The sequence below is a fragment of the Apiospora marii genome (assembly GCF_038362585.1).
Source record: "Apiospora marii strain CBS 49790 chromosome Unknown utg000015l_segment0_segment0, whole genome shotgun sequence".
In the NCBI taxonomy this organism is placed as follows: Eukaryota; Fungi; Ascomycota; class Sordariomycetes; order Amphisphaeriales; family Apiosporaceae; genus Apiospora; species Apiospora marii.
The window spans coordinates 298,073-318,920 of NW_027117386.1; the positions used below are offsets into that span (position 1 = coordinate 298,073).

At 57.9% G+C, this 20,848-nt stretch overlaps 11 protein-coding genes across 11 annotated transcripts; 7 read left to right on the forward strand and 4 right to left on the reverse strand.

Annotated features, from left to right (window-relative positions):
• Nucleotides 1–253: 253 nt before the first annotated feature.
• Nucleotides 254–1,089, forward strand: PG985_016436 (uncharacterized protein; the record flags this gene model as incomplete). The annotated part of the gene is made up of 2 exons (XM_066836202.1): nt 254–505; nt 589–1,089. The coding sequence occupies 2 exons, from the start codon at nt 254–256 to the stop codon at nt 1,087–1,089; spliced, it is 753 nt and encodes a 250-aa protein (XP_066675953.1).
• Nucleotides 1,090–1,197: 108 nt separating this feature from the next.
• Nucleotides 1,198–2,180, forward strand: PG985_016437 (uncharacterized protein; the record flags this gene model as incomplete). Its single annotated transcript, XM_066836203.1, has 2 exons — nt 1,198–1,867; nt 1,936–2,180. 2 exons carry the CDS (start codon nt 1,198–1,200, stop codon nt 2,178–2,180), a joined length of 915 nt encoding a protein of 304 aa, XP_066675954.1.
• Nucleotides 2,181–2,512: 332 nt separating this feature from the next.
• Nucleotides 2,513–3,816, forward strand: PG985_016438 (Biotin synthase; the record flags this gene model as incomplete). The annotated part of the gene is made up of 2 exons (XM_066836204.1): nt 2,513–2,845; nt 2,911–3,816. 2 exons carry the CDS (start codon nt 2,513–2,515, stop codon nt 3,814–3,816), a joined length of 1,239 nt encoding a protein of 412 aa, XP_066675955.1.
• Nucleotides 3,817–4,459: 643 nt separating this feature from the next.
• PG985_016439 (uncharacterized protein) lies at nt 4,460–5,233 on the forward strand (the record flags this gene model as incomplete). The annotated part of the gene is made up of 1 exon (XM_066836205.1): nt 4,460–5,233. The coding sequence occupies one exon, from the start codon at nt 4,460–4,462 to the stop codon at nt 5,231–5,233; it is 774 nt and encodes a 257-aa protein (XP_066675956.1).
• Nucleotides 5,234–5,504: 271 nt separating this feature from the next.
• On the forward strand, nt 5,505–6,839 carry PG985_016440 (uncharacterized protein; the record flags this gene model as incomplete). The annotated part of the gene is made up of 1 exon (XM_066836206.1): nt 5,505–6,839. The coding sequence occupies one exon, from the start codon at nt 5,505–5,507 to the stop codon at nt 6,837–6,839; it is 1,335 nt and encodes a 444-aa protein (XP_066675957.1).
• Nucleotides 6,840–7,412: 573 nt separating this feature from the next.
• Nucleotides 7,413–8,450, forward strand: PG985_016441 (Alpha/Beta hydrolase protein; the record flags this gene model as incomplete). Its single annotated transcript, XM_066836207.1, has 1 exon — nt 7,413–8,450. One exon carries the CDS (start codon nt 7,413–7,415, stop codon nt 8,448–8,450), a length of 1,038 nt encoding a protein of 345 aa, XP_066675958.1.
• Nucleotides 8,451–9,144: 694 nt separating this feature from the next.
• On the forward strand, nt 9,145–11,028 carry PG985_016442 (uncharacterized protein; the record flags this gene model as incomplete). Its single annotated transcript, XM_066836208.1, has 1 exon — nt 9,145–11,028. The coding sequence occupies one exon, from the start codon at nt 9,145–9,147 to the stop codon at nt 11,026–11,028; it is 1,884 nt and encodes a 627-aa protein (XP_066675959.1).
• Nucleotides 11,029–11,104: 76 nt separating this feature from the next.
• PG985_016443 (Fructosamine kinase-domain-containing protein) lies at nt 11,105–12,383 on the reverse strand (the record flags this gene model as incomplete). Its single annotated transcript, XM_066836209.1, has 4 exons — nt 11,105–11,192; nt 11,252–11,515; nt 11,555–12,242; nt 12,305–12,383. The coding sequence occupies 4 exons, from the start codon at nt 12,381–12,383 to the stop codon at nt 11,105–11,107; spliced, it is 1,119 nt and encodes a 372-aa protein (XP_066675960.1).
• A 150-nt stretch (nt 12,384–12,533) lies between these two features.
• Nucleotides 12,534–13,070, reverse strand: PG985_016444 (uncharacterized protein; the record flags this gene model as incomplete). Its single annotated transcript, XM_066836210.1, has 1 exon — nt 12,534–13,070. One exon carries the CDS (start codon nt 13,068–13,070, stop codon nt 12,534–12,536), a length of 537 nt encoding a protein of 178 aa, XP_066675961.1.
• A 426-nt stretch (nt 13,071–13,496) lies between these two features.
• PG985_016445 (uncharacterized protein) lies at nt 13,497–15,296 on the reverse strand (the record flags this gene model as incomplete). The annotated part of the gene is made up of 1 exon (XM_066836211.1): nt 13,497–15,296. One exon carries the CDS (start codon nt 15,294–15,296, stop codon nt 13,497–13,499), a length of 1,800 nt encoding a protein of 599 aa, XP_066675962.1.
• Nucleotides 15,297–17,423: 2,127 nt separating this feature from the next.
• Nucleotides 17,424–20,461, reverse strand: PG985_016446 (uncharacterized protein; the record flags this gene model as incomplete). Its single annotated transcript, XM_066836212.1, has 4 exons — nt 17,424–19,310; nt 19,396–19,667; nt 19,720–19,931; nt 20,124–20,461. The coding sequence occupies 4 exons, from the start codon at nt 20,459–20,461 to the stop codon at nt 17,424–17,426; spliced, it is 2,709 nt and encodes a 902-aa protein (XP_066675963.1).
• Between the last annotated feature and the right edge of the window lie 387 nt (nt 20,462–20,848).

A 20,848-nucleotide genomic window follows, 5' to 3' on the forward strand; every position in this document is an offset into this window, starting at 1 on the left:
TACCACTACAGTACCACCAGAGGAAATCGCGTGTAAAGATGGAAGGCATTGTTTCCCAGGCCAGCACTGTGCTAGCAGGTGCACAGGGCTTTTCAGCATTGGACAGCTACCTACAAGCAGTGTATCTCCCAAGCATTACACCTCCCGAGCATTGCATCTCCCAATCATTGCTCCCCAGTATTGCTCAACCCCAATCATTCACACATCATTTCTCAATCATTGCAGCTCTCCCACACCTCGACAGCATACCGCGATGCCGTACCGACTGGCAGACCGCCCCGAATGGGTGCCCGACTCCCAAACCCTCGATGCACTCCTGAGCAAGCGCAACCGATCGAGCCCGAGCACCGAGAAGATCAAGGCCCTGCAGGAGCTGGACGACGCCGAGCGCGGCCACACTGGCCTCGTCAAACTGGGCAAGACCAATGACAAGATTGAAGGCGACCCGTTCGGCGTCTACTACGGCTGGGCCGGCAACGTCGCCCACCCCACGGACGAGAGAATGGTGAGTTTTGTTGCGTCGTCTTCATACCCTTTCGTGCTATGGCTATCACGTCTGTCATGTTGGCTGCTGACCAATTTCCCCAGTTGCGCGTCATGCCCGAGATTTTCGCCAAACTCAACGAGAGCGGCATCCATGCCACGAACGAGATCGAGACCATCCGCCGTCTTTTAGAAACAATTCCCCAAATGGATGTAGAGGAGGTCGCCAAGCGTTTTGCGCCTGGCTCACATGTCGTCCACTTTGCCAATGACAGTTATAGCGCCGTCGTCACTTTCCAGCTCGGGAAGCACCGAGTCCGCTTGATGCAAACCTGGAACTGGAACTGGAAGATCGACATGCCGGTCCCGACATCCCGGCGGTCTTTGTCCCAGAGCGAGGCCCAAGCTCCCATGTCCATTGGTGTTCAGCAGTACATGATGGCGTCGATGATGAACGGTTGGGACCCCACGACCGCGCAAGCCGACGACGCCGCCGTCCTGGCGTACTTGCGAGGCTTGAGACACGAAGCCCAGTACCGCTACTGGTTCGAGACGGATCCGGGCGGTCGGGATCGCCTGCAGCTGGAGTCGTCGTCGCTTCCGTAGGACGGCAAGGTTCAGGCGTGCCTCGACGAGATTCGCCAGTACTGGCCCGAGGCATGGACGGGAGGTGATGGTGACCCAGACCATTTCCTCCAGCTCGCCGAGGACCGAATGTCGGCGAGGTCCCGCCCGACGGAGCTCATGGACGAAGACATCATCGTCGTCACCGACATACATCACCAGATGATGTTTGCCAACTTTGAGAACCTCGCGCAGCTGCTGCTTGGCCCAACGACGACGAACCGGCTGGCCGACTGTCTCGATCTCTGGTCTTTCTTCACACCCCTTCCCGCGCCGGAGCCGTCGCGACGTGTTGTCGACCGCCACACCATCATGAAGATGCACCCGGAACTCGACATGTCCAAGGCCCCGATTGACACTTTGGCCCAGGCCAAGGTTGCGACGGCCCACTATGGTACTTGCGCGCCCCAAGGCGGCTTGGTTATGACCGCCGGCATCCAAAAGACGCGCGACTCCAAATTTTTAGGCATACCGAACTCGGGAAACTGTGTCGACATGCTACCCGGGCTTTACCAGGCCGTTTTCGGCAAGTCGTCGCGCCTCATCCGCTTTCTCTGGGAACCCCTGAACCCACTAGGCTACCGAGTGGCCTCGATCATCTTTGAAAAGCTGCCTGAATCTCGCCGCATCTCAGTTTGCGACGACGACAGTCCCGATTTCTTGAGCAAGTTCTCACTCGGCGTCAACAAGGAGAGCTGCAACGATGGCAAGGGTGTCGAGGGGGGCATTTTAGGTCTCGTCACGTTGGGCCAGTACCAAGGTATGTATAGAAGGCGTCTTTGTTGTTGGTTTTTGACTACAAAGTGACTGACGGAGCGGTGCAAACAGGCGGCGAGCTCTGCATACCGAATCTTGGTCTTAGTGTTCCTTGCACCCCGGGGACGACGACGCTCATTGGCAACGGGTTCGATTATTATACCCGCGACTGCTCGGGCCCGCGCTTTGTCGTGACGGGCTCCAACGAGGAGGTCTGCAAGAAATACGCATTCCGGGATTTGTTCAGACGCAGACAAAAGGCGCAGGAAGGTTGCGGGATCGAAAAGGAACGGTTGGGTCAGTCTCATTGGACGTAACTAAGGTATAATTAAGCTGTAGCTGGACTCATTGCGCTGGCTGGGACGGACATGAGTGGTGGCGTAATGCGGTTGATCTGCAGCCGATCTGCAGCAGCTGAGGTGCACCAGCTGCATGCAGCCTCTAGAATAAGGCCGAAACCAACGCCGGGTCTAGCCGCGGGGCCAGACAGACGGAGGGGGATGGACCGAGGAGGTATCGATCAATCACGACATGGGCATTAATAATGGTTGGGGGGTTCAATAGAAAACATTCTTCTCGAATTGATGGGTGTTAACCTTGCCTTTCTCTCCTCTTGACTTTTTTGTTCATCATCTTTTCTTCATTGGCCATGGCATTCAGGAACACGGCCCGCCGACTAGCTGCGAGGGTGCCCCCAGCTGCCTCTGCTGCCCCTGTCTCCTACCCCGCATCCACGGTCGCCCAAAGCACCCGCGCCTATGCCGCTGTCGGGGTCGAGACGCCAGCCTGGACAAAGTCAACATTGCCTCCCATCCCACCCGCCGCTACCTCGAAGCCTGAGCCCAAGCCCAACAACGCCGCCGCGAAGACGAACCCGACCCTGCGCGCCGCCGTGGCCGCGACCGCACCGAGAAATGACTGGACCCGGGAGCAGATCGCGGCCATCTACCATGAGCCGCTGATGGAGCTCGTGCACCAAGCCGTCAGAAGCCACTGCATTCATTGCATGATTGTGATACACCATGAAGCTAACACGCCTACTTACAGAGCACGATCCACCGGCGCTTCCACGACCCGGCCGAGGTGCAGCTGTGCACGCTGATGAACATCAAGACGGGCGGCTGCACCGAGGACTGCAAGTACTGCGCCCAGTCGACGCGCTACCAGAAGGGCACGGGCCTGCAGGCCAAGAAGGTGGAGAGCGTCGAGTCGGTGCTGGCGGCGGCGCGCGTGGCCCGCGAGAACGGCAGCACGCGGTTCTGCATGGGCGCCGCGTGGCGCGACATGCGCGGGCGCAAGAACAGCCTGCAGAACGTGGCGGCCATGGTGCGCGGGGTGCGCGAGCTGGGCATGGAGGCCTGCGTCACGCTCGGCATGATCGACGCCGCGCAGGCGCAGGAGCTCAAGACGGCCGGGCTGACGGCCTACAACCACAACGTCGACACGAGCCGCGAGTTCTACCCCTCGGTCATCTCGACGCGCACCTACGACGAGCGCCTGCAGACGCTGGGCCACGTGCGCGACGCCGGCATCAACGTCTGCTCGGGCGGCATCCTGGGGCTGGGCGAGGCGACGACGGACCGCGTCGGCCTGCTGCACACCGTCTCCACCCTGCCCGCGCACCCCGAGAGCTTCCCCGTCAACGCGCTGGTGCCCATCCCCGGCACGCCGCTGGGCGACCGCGAGCCGCTCGCCTTCACCGAGATGCTGCGGACGGTGGCGACGGCGCGCCTGCTCATGCCCGCCACCATCATCCGCATCGCCGCCGGCCGCAAGACCATGTCCGAGGAGAAGCAGGCCCTGTGCTTCATGGCCGGCGCCAACGCCATCTTCACCGGCGACAAGATGCTGACGACCGAGTGCAACGGCTACGACGAGGACAAGGACATGTTTGCGCGCTGGGGCCTCGAGCCCATGAAGAGCTTCCAGAAGTCCCCCAAGCCCGAGGCGTAGGCTTTTAGATGTCTACTTGAATCTAAATTATTGAACTTGGTCATCATGATAGTGAATTGCTCGCAAATGACAACTCGTGTAATCCTTCAATCTGCACCCCTCAGCGATGACGCGTTTCTGTTGCTGAAGCTAACAACCTGGCGGGCAATGTGCCAAAGTGGATTGGTGGTCAGCGTCCGTCCATCACTGCTGTCTTAGCGCCTGTTAGTGTCTGCAAGCAAGTGGTGTCCCCTCGAATTGCTGGCGGGGTACCGGAAGTATTAGCCGTAAATGCTTCAGGCTAGCGATCCCAGCTCGACTTGAAACACTTCCCAAATGCGCCCAATTGGGTCCTCAACCCCAAGGACATGAGGTATCTCGCATGCAGATGTGTAAATAGGAATTCCAAACGAATGGAAAATGGCTCTATAAGATGCGCAACTGGCTGCACTCGAACGGCTTTCGTTTATTTCGATGTCAAGCTGAAAAACCAGCCCCGACGCACGGGTCTGAGCTTATCTGAATCAAGCGCAGGGGCAAAAGCGGCTGCCTAAATCTAATCTCACCCAGGATCATGGGACGAAACTTATCTGATGGCTGATGGTCTTTTGCCCCAACTCTAAAACGACTTCACCATTTACTTGCGTGCATCATCTCGATTTGAATGGACACAGACACCAATGAGTCCCTCAACCCCGCCCTGGCCGAGCCCAGCCACAAACTGCTGGGCGCTCCAGCCGACCCCGAGGCACCGCTCATCATCTGCTTCCACGGGTCTGGCGAGTCTTGCGAGCCCGCATGGTCTGAGCTAGCCCGGCTCCTCAGCTTTAAGCGCCGCGTGCTCCTGTTCGAGCGGGGATCTCTGAACCCCAAGCCCCCCGAGGCGACGTCCCAGCTCCTCCACTTTTTGAAAAGCAGCCATCTGCCCGGCCCCTACATACTCATTGCTCATTCCTATGGCGGCGCCTTCGCCCGCCTGTTCATGCACCAGGCGCAGGGTGACGTTGCCGGGGCGGTTCTCGTGGAAACCGGCCAGGAAGGCGGGCTAGATCCCAAGATGGCCGCCGCTCAGCTTCGGAAAAGGGTCTTGGGAGAGAAGCCCCTGAGCGTCATCCGAGGAAACTCGTTCATCGCAAAGAAGAAGGTACTGGAGGCTAGCGAACGGTCAGCCTTGACAGAAGGACAAAATACTGCCCTCGAGATACAACGCAAGCTTCTTCAGGCCAGCGACGAGGAAGATGAACGAATGAAGAAGGCGCAGCTTTCGTTGTCCAGCAACTCCAGATATGTGCACATTCCAGACTGCGGCCACCATGTCATCCGAGACAGGCCGCATGCCGTGGCTGGAGAGGTGGATTGGGTCTTGGCCAATGTTGCGGCCGCGAAAAAGGGTACCTGGTGGCAGAAACTGAGGGCCAAACTGGAGAATGTACTATGACGTTTAACCTACAATTGTGTCCACGAGTCATGGAGAATTGAGGCACGATGCCTTTGGAACAAAGAAGCCGTGACCTTTGCGCAGTTGGAAACAATGCCAAAGCCCGGGACAAAGATAAGGAAGTGTTTGTCCAGTGATAATATTTGAATTTACTATATATATACTCGGGGTGCAAAGAGTTTGCATATGCCCGTGCCACAGAGCCGCAAGCTTCTACTCGAGACGCACCGACAACGGCATACCTGGTCCTATAGTCTTAAACACACCGACCATGAAATTGTTATCTCGAGTAGCCCAGGTCGTCATGATCCTGGGCGCCGCCAACAGCGGTTCCATCATCCAGACGCTGCAACAAAGATATTTATACTGGAAAGACCAAGCTGCCGGCGACACCAACCGGATCTTGGCCACCAAAAAGGTAGGTTACTCTGGCTACGTCATTCGGGCTAGAGTTGACGGGCTGATCAGATACTACACGGCAACCCACGATGCCGCCGCCCACTTTCCCTTGGGCTGGGAGACATGCGACGTGAGTCCAGCCGCCATGCTTCCGCCGCGCACCTACCCTGACGAGCTCAAGGGCATCCGCCTGGCAAAGTCCGGCAACACCACCGAGTCCTTGGATAAGAACAAGCCAGCGCACCAGCGGCCGTCGGCGCAACATGCCATCACCGCCGAGCCGCTGGCGGATTTGCAGCTGCAGGGGGTCCAGGACGTGAACGATTCGGTGAGCGCCAACTACGACACTTTTGTCAAGCTCGACAAAATCCCTACTCCCCGATTCGAGGACCGCCCCGGCTGTGATGACAGGATCCACATAGTCCGCCATCCGGACATCAACGACCAGCAGCCCATGGTCATGAAGATTGTCGACTTCCCGGACGCTTGGAAAAACCGTCCGCCAAATTCCTCGGTCGAGTCGCACCCACTCGACCTCGGCGAGAACTTCAACGAGCTCATCAGCCAGGACCTCATCGTCGGCGAGGAGCTCCCCAAGCTCACTAGCGAGGAGCTCAACGAGCTCACCGAGTATTGGAAAAATCATGTGGTGAACCATGAGAATTGGATAATCCAAGACTATGGGTCGGACTACGAGTATTGGATGGGCAATGAGATCCGGATGCACCAGAGGTTCACCGCCTCCGTGGACGGACTCGGTCCCAAGTTCCTAGGCCTGGTCACGGAGCGCGGCCGCGGCGTGATTGGGTTCGTGTCCGAGTTCATCTCGGACGCCAAGAGCTTCCGACAAATATTCAACGAAACCTACGTGGCGGGGGACACGGACTTCCAACTCAGCGACGAGGACCGCAAGGCCTGCCGCGACGCCGTGGCTCGTGTACATGGCGCCGGGCTGCTCCACGGAGACTTGCACCCGGGCAATGTGCTGCGCCGGAGTAATGGGTCCGTCGTGTTCATTGATTTTGAGGGGGCAGCCGACCTTCCCCGTAACAGCCTCGGTATTACCAAATATGGTACTGAATGGGTCGAGCAAGAGATCAAAGGGCTGGAGTGGTGGCTGAATTTGACGGCCTCCCAGTGGCATGAAACGGAACAGCACAAGGAACAGCACAAGGAACAACAGAAGGTGTTGCCAGAGGTTGACTAGGTCCGGGAAGGAGGCGTCTCCATATTTAAGTTGTAGTGCAGCAGCAGCCAAGATCCTACTAAGTGACATGACTCGCGTTCCATCGGCGGGAGTGGCCGAGTAGTGCATCTCAGCCAGGGTCTTAGCTTAGCAACTGGCTTCCAACCGTTTGCCAACGCTCAACAGTTGGCATTGCAGGTCATGCTGTTTTTTGTTTTATATTTTGCAGGGAGGGAGAAGATATCATTCCAAGACTACAGACACCTCCATGATACATCGTGAGACACATCGTAGCGGACTCCAAAAGGCATGCAGTTCGCAGATGCTCAATGCGACACATCACAAACCGCTGCGGACCGCCCACTCCGCATTCGCGTCATGCTCCGCTTCGGGCAAGATCGATACAGATGAGGGCCCACATCGATCGATAGCCAAGGATCGTGTTCTTCCAGGGTCGATTTGTTGAGGCCACACGACTATTTCCTTGTGTTCTCCCCCGACTGTCTTTCTTTCTTCTTCTTAGCGGTGCAGTGCCTTTGATCGTAGTGACGACCCCCATCATCAAGACAGCCTTGGAAGATGGCCAAACCCACGATGACGCAGACCATAGCAGCCATCCGCGAGGACATCATCCCTCCCCTGCTGAAAGTGCGGCTCCCGTTCCTTCACCGTCTGGACTGCTTCGTCAAGATCTGGATTCTCAAGGGCCTGGCGCGACTGGCCTACGAATTGCACAAGGTCTTGCGCCCGCCGCCGCCATCGACAGGGCCGACCCTCATCAAGCGCTATCCATGCCGCCCCAGCCTGCAGACACGCATCTTCTTCCCGCCCGGCCGTGAGCCAAAGGGCGCCTTGCCGGTCTTCTTCTGCATCCACGGCGTGGGTTTCGCCGTGGGCAACCCCCACTACGACGACAGCTTCTGCTCGATGCTGGCGCGTCGGACCGGCATGCTGGTCGTCTCCCTCGACTACTCCAAGGCCCCGCTGCACCCGTTCCCGACCGGCGTCCACGACGTGGAGGCGCTCGCCGACGCCGTGCTCGCCGACCCCAGCCTGCCCATCAACCCGGCCAAGGTGGCCATCGGCGGCTTCAGTGCGGGCGGCAACCTCGCGCTGGGGGCCAGCCAGCTGCCGCGCCTGCAGGGCCGGGTCCAGGCGGCCCTCGTCTTCTACCCGATCGTGGACTGGAGCCACCCGCAGGACGTCAAGCTGGCCCGGCGCCCGTACCAGGACGGCCCCGCCGACTCGCTGCAGACGTCGGGCTACTGGTTCGACTGGGCCTACGTCTCGGTCGGCCAGAACCGCTGCGACCCCGTGCTGAGCCCGTGCTATGCCAAACGCGAGGATCTCCCGCCCTGGATCTACATGGTTGCGGCGCAGTGGGACATGCTGCGGCTGGAGAGCCAAGAGATGATACACGCGCTCGCGGGGCTCGACGGAAAAGAGGACCAGGAGGCCGACTTTGAGGAGGGCACCTACAAGTGGACGCTGGCCAGAGGATGCACACATAGCTTTACCCACCATTTCTGGCAGTCGCCCGAGGAAAAGAAGCGGCGAGAGAAGAAGTGCGAACCCATCTTCCAGGAGGTGAGCGAGTGGTTGATCAAGCTACAGGCATCAGAATTAAACTAGTCAACCCTCCCATACAGCTCAAAACAGCAAAGCAACGAATCTATTACCTAATTCGATCACAAAAATAGGAAAATTTTAGAAAAAATCGCAATTAAATAAAGCAGTTAATTCTGATATTTATAGGATTTTTTTCGGGTTTTTAAGCATTTAAAGCAATGAGTTGGTGTATATAAAATATAGGTTCAGCCATTTGGAGGGTTGACTAGTTTAATTCTGATGGGGGTGTCAAGGCCATGCGGGATTGATCGTCGTCTATCCAACCGGCCCGTGAGATAACCAGGTTACACACGAGGGCATTGGACGCTGCGGTGGGTTGCTGCAGTGCAGCGGGCCCCAAAGAAGCCGTTTGCTGCCATCATTCTTAGTGCTTACTTTCATTTCACTCCAAACGTCGCTTATGCAGAGTCAATCTCGTTGGTTTTTGATCATGCTGCTGCTGCGCCTCTTAGTCACATATGGTGTGGTATTCGAGCTTTTCTCGCACCTTATCTCTGCGGTTCAATTAACCGCCAGGCAGCAGAGGGATGCGGTCCAAATTTCATCCCTGCGGTGTCCATCTTTCGATTGGCATGACCCCACCGACAATCTCCAACTATTGCCCATAAGTCCTCACGCGCGAAGTTCGTGCTCCCAATAAATACCGTTTGTTTTTCCTGTGCATTGCCAAACCAGAGCAACTTGTTTTTTTTCCATCATGGGGAGAATGGCGTGGTGTGCGGCAATCCTCTTGGCCTTGGCGGCGCCCGTCGTCAGGTCGGCACACAGTGACCCCGTCGTCGCCGTCGCCGGCCTGGGCGTCGAGTATCGTGGAGTGGCCAGAGCGTCGGTGGAGGAGTTCAACAGCGTCAAGTTCGCCCATGACACGTCGGGACCGCGACGGTTCGCACCCCCGGAGCCATACTCGCCCCCGAAAGGCAAGGTTGTCGATGCCCGGGCGGCGGCGCCCGCCTGTCCTCAGATCCCCGGCGCCATCCCTCCCTACTTTGGCGCCACCCCGGACCAGAGCGAAGACTGCCTGTACCTGCGCATCACCCGGCCCGCCGGCACCAAGCCCGAGGACAGACTGCCCGTCGTGGTGCACGTCTTGGGCGGCGGCGTGGTCAAAGGCCACACGCAGGAGGCCCTCTTCGACCCCCTCCATCTGGTGACCGAGTCGATCAGCATCGGCAAGCCCGTCATCCACGTCACCCTCAACTACCGCATCACCATCTTCGGCTTTGCGCGCCTGCCCCTCCTCAAGGACCAAAAGTCGCTCAACGTGGGCATGCGCGACCAGCGGGCCGGCTTCGAGTGGGTCAAGGATCACATTGCTGCTTTCGGCGGGGACCCCGACCGCGTCACCGCGTTTGGCCTCAGTTCCGGCGGGACGTTCTCGTCGCTGCATCTCATGGCGTACGGCGGGGAGCGAGGCGTGCCCTTCAACCAGGCCTGGTGCATGTCCGGCCCGCCCGGCACCGCCTTGAACCTGACCTCCAAGGTAACCGAGGACCACACGCGCGCCGTGGCCAACATGCTGGGCTGTGGCCGGTCGGACGAAGGCGCCATCCTCAAGTGTCTGAGAGAGGTGCCCGTGGAGAGGCTGACGGACGCGGCCATGGCCTACTCGATCCAGAACCATCCGCCGGCCGGTCTCTTCACCTTCATTCCCTCGGTGGACGACGATTTCCTGCCCGACCGGCAGTCGGCCCTGTACAAGGCCGGCAAGTTCGTCAAGGGCGTCCCCATGGTCTTTGGCTGGACCCACGACGACGGCGCCACCAACGCCGGCCTGCCCACCACCCTCAAGACCCAAGACGACATCAAGACGCCCATCAAGAAGTTCGCCCATGCCCTCACCGACGAGGACTACGCCACCCTCTTCGCCCTGTATCCCGCCTCCGACTTCGCCGCCGAGGTCGCCATCTACGAGGCCCGCAAGAGCGCAAACGATCCCGTCATCTCGGTGCACTACTTCCGCGCCGCCCGGATCCTGCGCGAACTCTTGTACACCTGCTCCTCCCTCGACTTTGGCGCCGAGATGACGAGCCAGTCCCGGGTGCTGGACCCGGCGTTCCCAGGGGTCCGCATGTACGACCTGAACCAGAGCATGGTGACGCCGCTGTTCCGGGGCGCCGGCATGCCCTGGCTGGGCATCGTCCACGGCAGCGACATCGACTACCTCTACAACAACATGTTCCCGCGGAGCACGCTGTCGAGCGAGAACTTGGATCTGGCCGGCCGCTTCTTGGCGTCCTTTGTCAATTTTGCGTATACCGGCGACCCGAACGGCCGAGGGGCGTCGTCGTGGCCCGAGTCGTTCCCAGCAGCCGTCAGTGACAAAGGAGAGGCCAACTTGCAGCTCATTGGAGGCCCATGGGGCACCGGCAACTACCGATTGTCCATGCGAACGTCTGCCGAAGAGGAAGGTTCCATCGCCACGGAGCAGATGGAAGGTGGGCAGCACCCCATGGTCGACAGCACCAAATACGAAGCCATGGTGGGGGAGTGGCACCAACACGGGCAGAAGGAGCTCGAGCGGGACAGGCTGGGAGAACGATGCAGCTTCATCAATTCCCTAGCAAAGAAGCTGGGTCACTAGGGGTCTGGTAGCAATAATAGTGAAGCGAATGTAAGCAGATATGAGAATGTAAAGTCGAAACCAGTTGCAGCTTCTGTTATTGATATTGATATCCATCTGGAGACTGCGGGGTCTCTATTTGAGAGCCATATCTTGTCACTAAGTCCCGCATGTCCCCCAGCATTCTGGATCAAAATGTCAGCATGAAACTAAAGTAAGAGCGGAAATGGCGATCATTGCTTACTGAACCCTTAGATGGGCATCTTCCTTGAACAATGCAGATACATGGGTATTGAACCTCCTGGTACAGCGTGTGAGCTTCCGCAGGACCATACAACTGAGCAACAGAGATTCCCACAGTTTGTAAAGGTCTAGACGCCCTTGGTAGTCTTCGGCGGGATCCGATATCGGGACGTGGGATTGGTAGGCGGCGAGGTATTCGGCCCCAAACTTGTTGCAGTCTGGCATCCACTGGCCAAATTCGTCTTGATATGAACAGAGGTTAGACCTTGTAGCCGAAGCAGGTGCAGCGGTTCGTTACTCGCACTCGTTGTGCGCATAGAAGCAGCAGGCATCAAAGACGAGGCATTGCCCAGTGGCGGCGTCGATGCCGGAGTTGGCATACCACAGATCTCCATGGACCAGACACGGCTTCACCGACCGGCCTTTGCTCTCCAGCGGCCGCAACAGGCGGGGAATGACCACGTCGAAGAGGGTTGGCAGTATGCTGTCGAGCTCGGGATCGGGCCCCTTGGCCTGCCGCTCCAAGTCGAGGGCCTGCTTCAAGTTCTTGGTGAAGAAGACCTCCCAGCTATCCTCCCAATCGGTAAATTGTGGCAAGTTGCCGCTGTAGGTGGTGGTGTGAAAACCAAACTTGCCATTGGGCGACTGGCTAATTTGGTGCAGAGCGGCCAATTGGGTGGCGAAATTGCGTGGCTCGGGCATGTCTTCCACCATGTCGCGGAACTCGCACAAGAAGAAGTGCGTGTCGGGAACCAGCTCGTACGTGCCGTGGGCAATTGGCGCGGGCGCAAAGTCGGGAAGCAGAGTATGGATGGCCTTCATAGAGGTAAACTCCCCCTCGACCATCTTCCTGCCCGTCTCGCCCGAAACTGCCTTGATGAAGAAGGACTGCGGCGTGCCATCGTGCAGCTCTACCTCAATCCTGCTGGTCAGGGCCCAGAAGCTTGCGCCGTGGGCTCGAGTGGAAAGGACGCGACACCCGGTGGGCAGGGCTGTGCAATTGTCGTGGTCAGCAATGCATGGCGAGATCAAGATATAAGTCGCCTGGAAATACCTGAAAGGACTTGAGGATCGGTCTCAGTATTCGCATTTTCGGAGCTGGCTTGTTCTGCTACTTGGACTTGGGAGCTCATGGTGTAGTCTGCTGATTGATGGGCCAACGTCAACTTCCAGCTAGGGGGACTGGCGGCTTTTGATCCCCGCCCGCCAGCCCGCAGGGGTCGACACGCTAACCAACAGCCCTGTAGAGTGCGAAAAGTAGTGGTCGCCCAACTGCCCAGCCGTCATAGCTGATGCCCAGCAAGCGACACTTTTCTGACCCGGTCTTCCATGCCTCTCAATTGAATCACCGTGACGCCTGCCGCCTCCAGCCTCCCCTGGCCTTGATTGTCTGCGATGAATGTCTCCGGTTCCTTGATGCCGACGTAGACGGTCTTCAACACGTCCCTGAGCGCAAGGATCCGATCCACGCAGGTCCTGTTCCCACTTAAGCGCTCGTTGCAAGGCTCCATGGTCGTGTGCAGCACCGTATTTTCGGGCAGCACGTGGCCAAGCTCCGCCTCCGCCACCCCGAGCCTGTCGGCCATCTTGATGAAGCAGCAGTGCTCGGCGTGCGTGGCGCCCGGGTCACCAGGTCTGTCGCCCGGCAGCTCCAGCGAGTACCCCGTGGACAAGACCTGGTTTTTTCCGGCGTCTACCAAGACGGCGCCCACGCAGAACTTGGTGGCGGCGGGCGGGGAAAGCCGGGCGCGGTTCAGGGCGTATTCCATGTAGGCTTCATGGTCGCCTGGGGTAATGGGGGGATGGGAGTCGTTAGCCATGGTACATGTTGGTCTTGATCAAGTTGATTGGAGATTGCAGACTGTTTTAGCCGCGATGTATTGGTCATTGCTTTTCGAGCAAGGGGACTTGGCTCCTTGGGGACTGCCCCACGCTGTATGGAGCTGTGCTGTGGCTTTTGGGGCTGGAAGAGCTCCCAGTCACCAGCAGCCGTTTGGTAATCTTAGAAGCACCCATGGCTGACAAAGTGTATTATCAAGTAAGCTATTAAATGTAATCGAGACATTGGGTCTTGTCGCTGTGACACATCGCTCCAAGATACAAATGTGTACTGCAGCGCCATTTGCTCAAAGAGAGTCTGCGCCTGCCGCATTCGAGGTAAAAGCGAGGGCGTCGGAAGAATCAACATGGATAACCTAACCATCAACGCTGCCGCCCACTGCCGTCAGGACAAAGGCAGGAGACCGCTAAGGAGGAGGGAGAGTTGTGACAACCGGAGTCGTGGCGGCCGAGTTGCCCAGGATAACATATTCCAACCCAACAGGTTCAAAAACTAGATCGCCGATTTGATCGAAGATCAAGGTATTATCAATGCCGTGGTCGACAGAAAAGACGGCAAGGCCGCTATCGCCGTTGGGGCAGGCGAACTCGCCCACAGCTCCGACGGTGGTGGTGTCGCCCGTCAACTGACAAGCCGCCGGGGCCATGCCATCCATGGGCTCGTTCACATAGGCATAGGAAGCTGTACTGGGCTCGTAGCTCAAGACGTGCTCGGGGTGGAGCGCCACGACGACCGAGGTGGCGCCTTGCAGAGTGAAGGCGATGGCGGACCCCGGGTCGGAGGTGAAGACAACGTTATTAACACTCCCGGCTTCGACGCTGCCTATGGCTTTAAGATACTGGCCATCGTAGGTTCCACCGCCGGCTGCCCTGATAGCAAAGGTGGGCGTCGCAGGAGGCGGCGCCGGGGTCGTGACGGTAGAGTTGGCGGTAGGAGTGGTCGGAGTCGAGTCTCCCGGGATGACATACAGCAAACGGACAGGCGGGAAACGCTCGTCTTGTAATCCCGACTGAGTGAACAGCAGATTATCATTGCCGTAAAGATCGTCGCCAAAGGCAGACAAGCCGCTGAAGCCGTTCGGGCACACAAAGGATCCCGTGCTTCCGGGGGTGGTGGTTCCGTTCAACTGACATTGCGCTGCTGTCGGGCCCTGTCCGTCTTGGAAGACGGCCGCGGAGAGGCTGCTGGAAAAGTAGCGCAAGGTCTGGTCTGGGTTCAACACCGAGACGACAGAGCCGTCGTCTTGCAAGCGGAAAAGCGATGCGCCCGCCTGGTCATTTGAAACAAAGCTGACGCGGTTAGTACCACCGAGATCCGGTGTTATCCGTAAATAGATGTCGGCGACGGTCCCGCTCGCTGCATCGGCCCGCAGGTAGAAGGTGGGAGCCGGAGGGGCCCGAGTGGGGTCTGGGGGAGCCACAAACGTCGTGGCGGTGACGGACAGGGTCGTGGGCACCGCAGTGGTCTCCGAGTCCGTCGTGCTGACCGTTGTCGTGATGGTGGCCACGATGACGGACGTGACGGTCTCTACGTTGGTAGCCGTGGCGCTGTCGGTGAGTGTCAGGGTTGTGGTGGTCTTCAAGGCGGCGGCCGTGACCGTGGCGGTGCAGACGTCGGCGGAGGATGAGGTGACGGAGATGTTCTCTATAGAAGAAGAAGTCTGAGACGCGGAGATGGTATCTTCAGAAGCTGTCTGCGAGGCGGAGACGGTGTCCACAAAAGAAGAGGTCTGCGAGGCCGAGGCTTGGCTAGAAGACGAGCGTCTCTTGCAGCTGTCGCGCTTCTTCTGCCTCTTCTGAACAATCTTCTTCTGTACCTTGACGGGCTCTCGGGTGGCTGTCTCTGTGGCAGTCGTGGCTGTCTCTGTGACGAAAGAGGTCTCGAACTGGGTGATGGTCGCAGTTCTGGTTGCCTCCAGTGTAGACTCGCTGAGGGAGGTCTGGGTGGAGGTGACGGTCTCCGAGGTAACGATGGCATACCGCGTCTCGGTCAACGTCAGCAGCGCCGGAGTCTCGGTGACTGTGACATAACTGGCGCAGGTCGAAGGCGATGGAAAGGGAATCAGGGAAGGCAACGAGACAGGAGGCAAAGTAGGCAAGGTAGCGTTGGGTTGGATGAGGCGACGGTCCAAAAGATCGACGGCTGCTGCGGGGATGACCGAGGCAGCACCCCCGGAGACGAGGGCGGCCAAAGACGCGAGACGCATGACGGAGAACGAGTGTGGTGGTTGTACCGGATGGTACCCTCGAAACGAGTGTGTATCAAAAGAGTGAATGAGTTGCCAAGAAAGAAGGGGTATTCGGAATTGGTGAACAGTTATATTGTCGGAATACATAGCTTCTAGTCGTGGTCTAGCCAGGAACCACGCTAACCGCGGAGGCGCTATCAAGTATAGTCTGAGGCCCAGCCCGGGCTAGCATTCTTGATAGTCTTTTTTAGCACTCTATGTTCAGCCCGCCACGATCAGTTGGGTGAATGTGGCTCTGCCCAAATACGTTGGGTTCTAGATGAGCTTGGAATATTCGCTCAGTGTTCCAACCTCCTAATGACCAACGAGATTGCGAGTGGTTTCCAGAAGATCGGTGACGCATCTAGCCCCTCGTAAATATCCAAGTCCACGCACGGCGGGTGTCAGTCCGAGGCGTATTAAGCTTAGGCGCGCCAGGTCTTGACTGCAATTGACAGACCAAGAGACAGACATGGGTTTCTACCAAGATACGAGTCCAACAAGCAATGCCCGAGGCGCACGCTACTATGAGATCGTTTCTCGCGCCATGATGGAAAAATGCCGCGAGCCCAGGCATGCTACGGAGCTATGCCGGGGAGACTGCCGGATTCAGCTCTGGGCCAGCAATTCTGAAAGCATGCCGCAAATGACTCGATTCATCATCGACCGGGCTCAAAGCAAAGGGAGATTCTATGGACTGGCCGAAGAATACGATGCGTCCAGTGCATGATGCGCTTGAAGATGAGGCGTCAACTGCCCCGAGAGTACGGTTGATGAGAAATCGGGGGTAGCACACAGTGGTTGCGCCAATTCTGGGCAGAAAGACCACAGACGGAAAGCAGGGCCACGTGGTAAGCGTGGTTAGCTAATCACTAGCTTTCAAAATGGACCACAGCTGAAACATTCCCCGGCGGGCATGAAGAAATCCTATCGTGCTAATCACCACAGATATTGACTACATGTATGTACATATCTCTTGTTTGGGTTGCGGTCGCTGGCCGTGTTGCAGGCATCGCAAATCCCAAAGGGGAGCGACAAGACATGGCAAATGGCAGCCAGGCGCGGGGATCTCGGTAGGGCATGATGTTAGCAAGGCCGCCTTCATCATCGCCTTGCAAAAACGTCAACCTACCTCCTGCGCGGCTTGGATATGCTGCCGCGATATGAGTAGGATAGACTCGAATCAGGATTGACGGCAAGTAAAAGTATTTTTGCGCGTCAAACCAGCGAAGCAGCCGCGCCTGTGAAGTTCAGCAGCTTGTCATCAACGTCAAATGTCAAGATGAAGAAGTGTGCTGGATTGCGGGGAAGCTGGGGAGCTGGGCATCCCACACCAAATGCACTTGCCGTCTGCATCAATTTCGCGATGGCTCAATTGCTCAAGTCCAACACTTTTTGGCCTCAAGACTATCCATTGCCGATAAAATACCATAATACTCAGGATCCAATTGTCGTATGGTAGTTTGAATCGCTATGATCCGTCCAATGTTTTCACTTGGTGCTCAGGGTTTGCATTGATCAATTTGCCTTTTTGGTCTAGGCCCCCAGTGCACTCAGTCAGTTGGTTCTACAGCACCTCAAACCCTGCGCAGTCCTGATTCAGCAACCGTGCGACGCCACGCCACGGACTAGGCAGGCTGCCCAGTATTGAGGTCCTGAATCCTACCCTGTGCGACTGGAACAAAGTAATTTCCAGCGACGGCGAGAGGCAATATACTTCAAAAGTCGCATTCGTGATGCTGTTTTTTACCTGTTTCCTGCATGGGGCAAGAGTGCGACCCAAGCGAGGGCATCCCTTTTCCTGGGGAGACCCGACTGGACGGTAGCGGGTCCACTACACTGCAGCGAACATGTGGATTAGCAGTTGCATCGCAAAATCAAGAAACCCCAAAATGGCCAGACACTCCGAGGGAGTCGCGACATCAATTGAGATGTTCACAGTGGGTGTCAATTGAAAATCTCGCATACTTGCGATTAGCTGATGCTTTCGAGGGGCCATCACTACTGAGAACACGGTGAGTTCAACGCTAGGTACATGCTGTCAGTGTCATAATGCAACTCGGCGCCAAACCGTCATGCCCGTTGCCATCTCTCGTTCCTCCTGTGCTACGTGGGTGCCGCCAAAATGTGCTCCAGCCGACTCTGCTTATCCCCAGGACGCCCCCCGACTTGGGCGTCTAGAGGAGTCCCTGAGATATTGCCAAACAGCGGCACCAGTCTCTCCTCCACCCAGAAATCGGCATACTCGTCCAGCAGCCCTCCACGGCCCAGCACCTTCTCGGCACTCGTCGCCGGATCCCAGCCGTCGCGGGGAACCACGGCATGTCGGTCGGCCCCGCCATGCTGGACAAGGCACTCGACAATGGCGGTCCATCTCTCTGTCCCGGACGGGTCGACGTCGAACCTCTCGATCCAGCCGCGGCGCTTGGCGTCTCGGAGGTGTCGGAGCACCATGATCCACGTGGTGATCTGCTTTTTCTTCAAGAGCGGCGACGACCACGATGGCGCGTTCATCCCACCGATGAGACCGGACAGCTTCGGGTTGGAGGCGTACTTCTCCGAGGCATCGAGAAGTGCGCGCACAAATGACAGACTTGAAAGGGGGTAGATGGTCTTTTGGCGTGAGCAGAGGAACTCAAGGGCCCGGTGAAGTAGCGGGGTCTCTTCGATCAGGAGATCGTCGGATTCGGCGTTCAAGTCATCATCATAATTAGCAGAGTAAGATTTTGGCAGCTCCAGGGCCATCTGATCCAGCGTGTCGATGACGTACCGTTGCAGGCCAAACCGGGCGCAGAGAGCGAGATAGGCATGGGCTAGGATGAGCTGGTTGCCGTGCCGCTCCTCGTAGGTCCCGAACGAGTTGCGTGCCCAGTGGTCTGTCCTCTCGGGGCCCCGCGACTCCCAGTACCACGAGATGGTCTTCTCTACCTCGCCCACGAGCCGCGCCTGGAGTTTCTGCGTGTCGCGCTCCACGTACCGCGCGTGCGTCAGCGCCAGGGCAATTCCCGGGTACCACTCATCTAGTCGGCGGTGGTGTTCGGGCTCTTCGAGCGGATGCTTCATCTGCAGAATATAAGACCGCAGTAGTCGGAGGTGCGGGTCGAACACGTCTGTCTCGGAAACATCTCCTGCATGCCGAAGCCGATTCCATACTTGATCGCCAGGGGACAGAATGGCCCAGTCGCGGACGGTCCGATGGAGATAGGTGACGCGGTTCTGGGCGAGCTCTTCCACGCTGGACCCTCCCCGGCGCGGCCCACGTCCACTCCTGTTGTGGACTTCCAGAAGACCGACGGAGCGATTGAGGGCCCAGAACCGAGTGTCGGCACATCGCCGACTGGCCCGTGTATCGGGCTCCTGCTGCACGGCACGTTCCAGTGCATCCGTGTCGTCGCAGCCGCCGTTGATGGCAAACGCCAGCTCCCAGAGAGACAGCGACATGGCCGAGTCGTCCTGGAGGAAGCCGGCCACAATCTCGCGGGCGCGCACCAGCTGAAACAGCCGCGACGTCTCTGCCTGCTTGTCCCGAGACTGGTGGTCGAAGACGAGCACTTCAAACAGACTGTCCAGCTCGGTCGGCAAGGCGCAGACACACTGGCGCATGTCGGCCACCTTGACTCCGGGATGATCGAACCGCTCGATCAGCTCCCCCACCGCCAGTCGTACCCAGAGAAAGACGCCGCTGGCCATTTCCACCGTCGTCTGCACCAGCTGGCGGGCCAGGTCCATCTCCTCCCACATGGCGGAGCGCACATTCTCGTTGCTGCTGAGCCTGTCGATGGCGTACCGCATCATGTCCTGGAAGTTGGAGGCCTGCAGCTTCAGGTTGGGCACGGCGTACTCGAACGCCCGCTCAAACACGGGCCAGGGCCTCGAGGAGAGGCACAGCTTGATTTGGGCGCCGTGGTCGCCCTCGGCCAGGCCCCGGAAGAAGTGGATGATGGCCTCGTGGTCGCCCTCAAACTCGTCCAGGCCGTCCACAAAGAGGCAGAGCTTTGTGTCCGAGAGTCCATGGCGGAGAAAAGCAGAAAAGCCGGCCATAAGGTCGGGGTGTAGACCACTCGATCTTGGTGGCGACGCGCTCTTTGCTGGTCATGGCGGCGAGTTTCTGCCACAGATGCGGGAGGGCCGTGGCAATGAGCTCCGGCTTCGTCGACAGCAGCTGGAACAGGAGCGACCGCAAAAGCCCGGTCTGGGACCGCTGTTCTTGGGATCCGCTGGTCCAAAAGTAGAAGCCGGCCAGCTCGACGTGCGACGTCCCGGCCCAGGCGTGCAGCATCCGCCGGGTTCTCTTGTGTCCCGCCAGATACCGAATCAGCGTCGACTTGCCCGAGCCGGGCTTCCCAGTAACTTTGATTCGTTAGCAGAGATATTCTGTCCGAACAGGGGCGATTTGCCCTACTCCAGTATATGTTTCCCAGCTCGGTTGTGGAGAGCCACTTTGAAAAGCTGGGGTGCGAGTCGTCGGCTTGGTCCTTGAAGATCCAGTCGAAAGAAGTGCCGTGGGCTTGCTCAATGTCCTGTTCGCGAAAGGCCATCGACTTGAAGCTCAGGCTTTCGAGGATAAAGTCCTGGAGAACACCTGGATTGAAGCCGCGAGAGGGCGTCTGTGAGCTGGGGACGGTGGAACTTGCAAATTCAACTTTGGGTCCTGCATTTCCCTTCACTTCTTGCGTGGAGGCAGATGCTGCTGGGGTTGGGCTGCCAAGTTGCACCCCCGAAAGCGTGTTGGCAAGATCGGATACAGTTCTGCTACTGGATCAGTCTTACCAGACGACAACTCGAGCCGCAACGTGATGTACTCACTTGGATTCCATATCCAAGTGCTGCTGCTGTATGTCCAAGAGCCGCCGCTCGAGAGTCTCTGTGTCTTGTTCCGTGAATAGAAGGCCGCCTTCTTGTGTGCTGGATGTGCTTTCCGCCAGGCGCTTCAGGCGTATCAAGACGTCCTGTGATGTCTTCCGGCATTCGCTGGCTCCGGCCATGGGAGAGCCGCCGCTATCGAGTTGCTGTGCAAGACTCTCATAGCGCTTGATCCAGGTGTCATGATCGAAATCGTCGATTGTCTGGTTATTGGATGCCGAGGCTTGGAGCAGCTCCCTCGTCGTTTGCCAAAACCTGAGGACGGGATCTTGCTCCGCCATTTTTTCAGGTGATGTAATTCGTCAAAGGAAAGAGAAAAAGTAAGCGAAGAAATATGTGCTTGAAAGCAACGATCCACTGTGGATGAGGGGAGTAAGCAGCGATTGACAAGGGCTATTGGCGTCATTTGGCGCTACCACCGTGGCTGGGGTTTGCTGCGATTGGCCAGCAGAGGGCCAGCAGGCCAGATCCCGCCTAGTGTCATGCAAGCCACCTAATGCAGACGTCGCCTAAGTAAGTAGATAGCAACAATGTTTAAGCAACGTCGGAGCCATTCCGTACTGGTGCCTAGCCGGGTCTAGCACTTGCAGCCAATGCAACACAAGTCAATTACGGCGAGATCTGGTGCCTCAAGGTCAAGGGGACTTTGAATTGCATAAATGGTATGG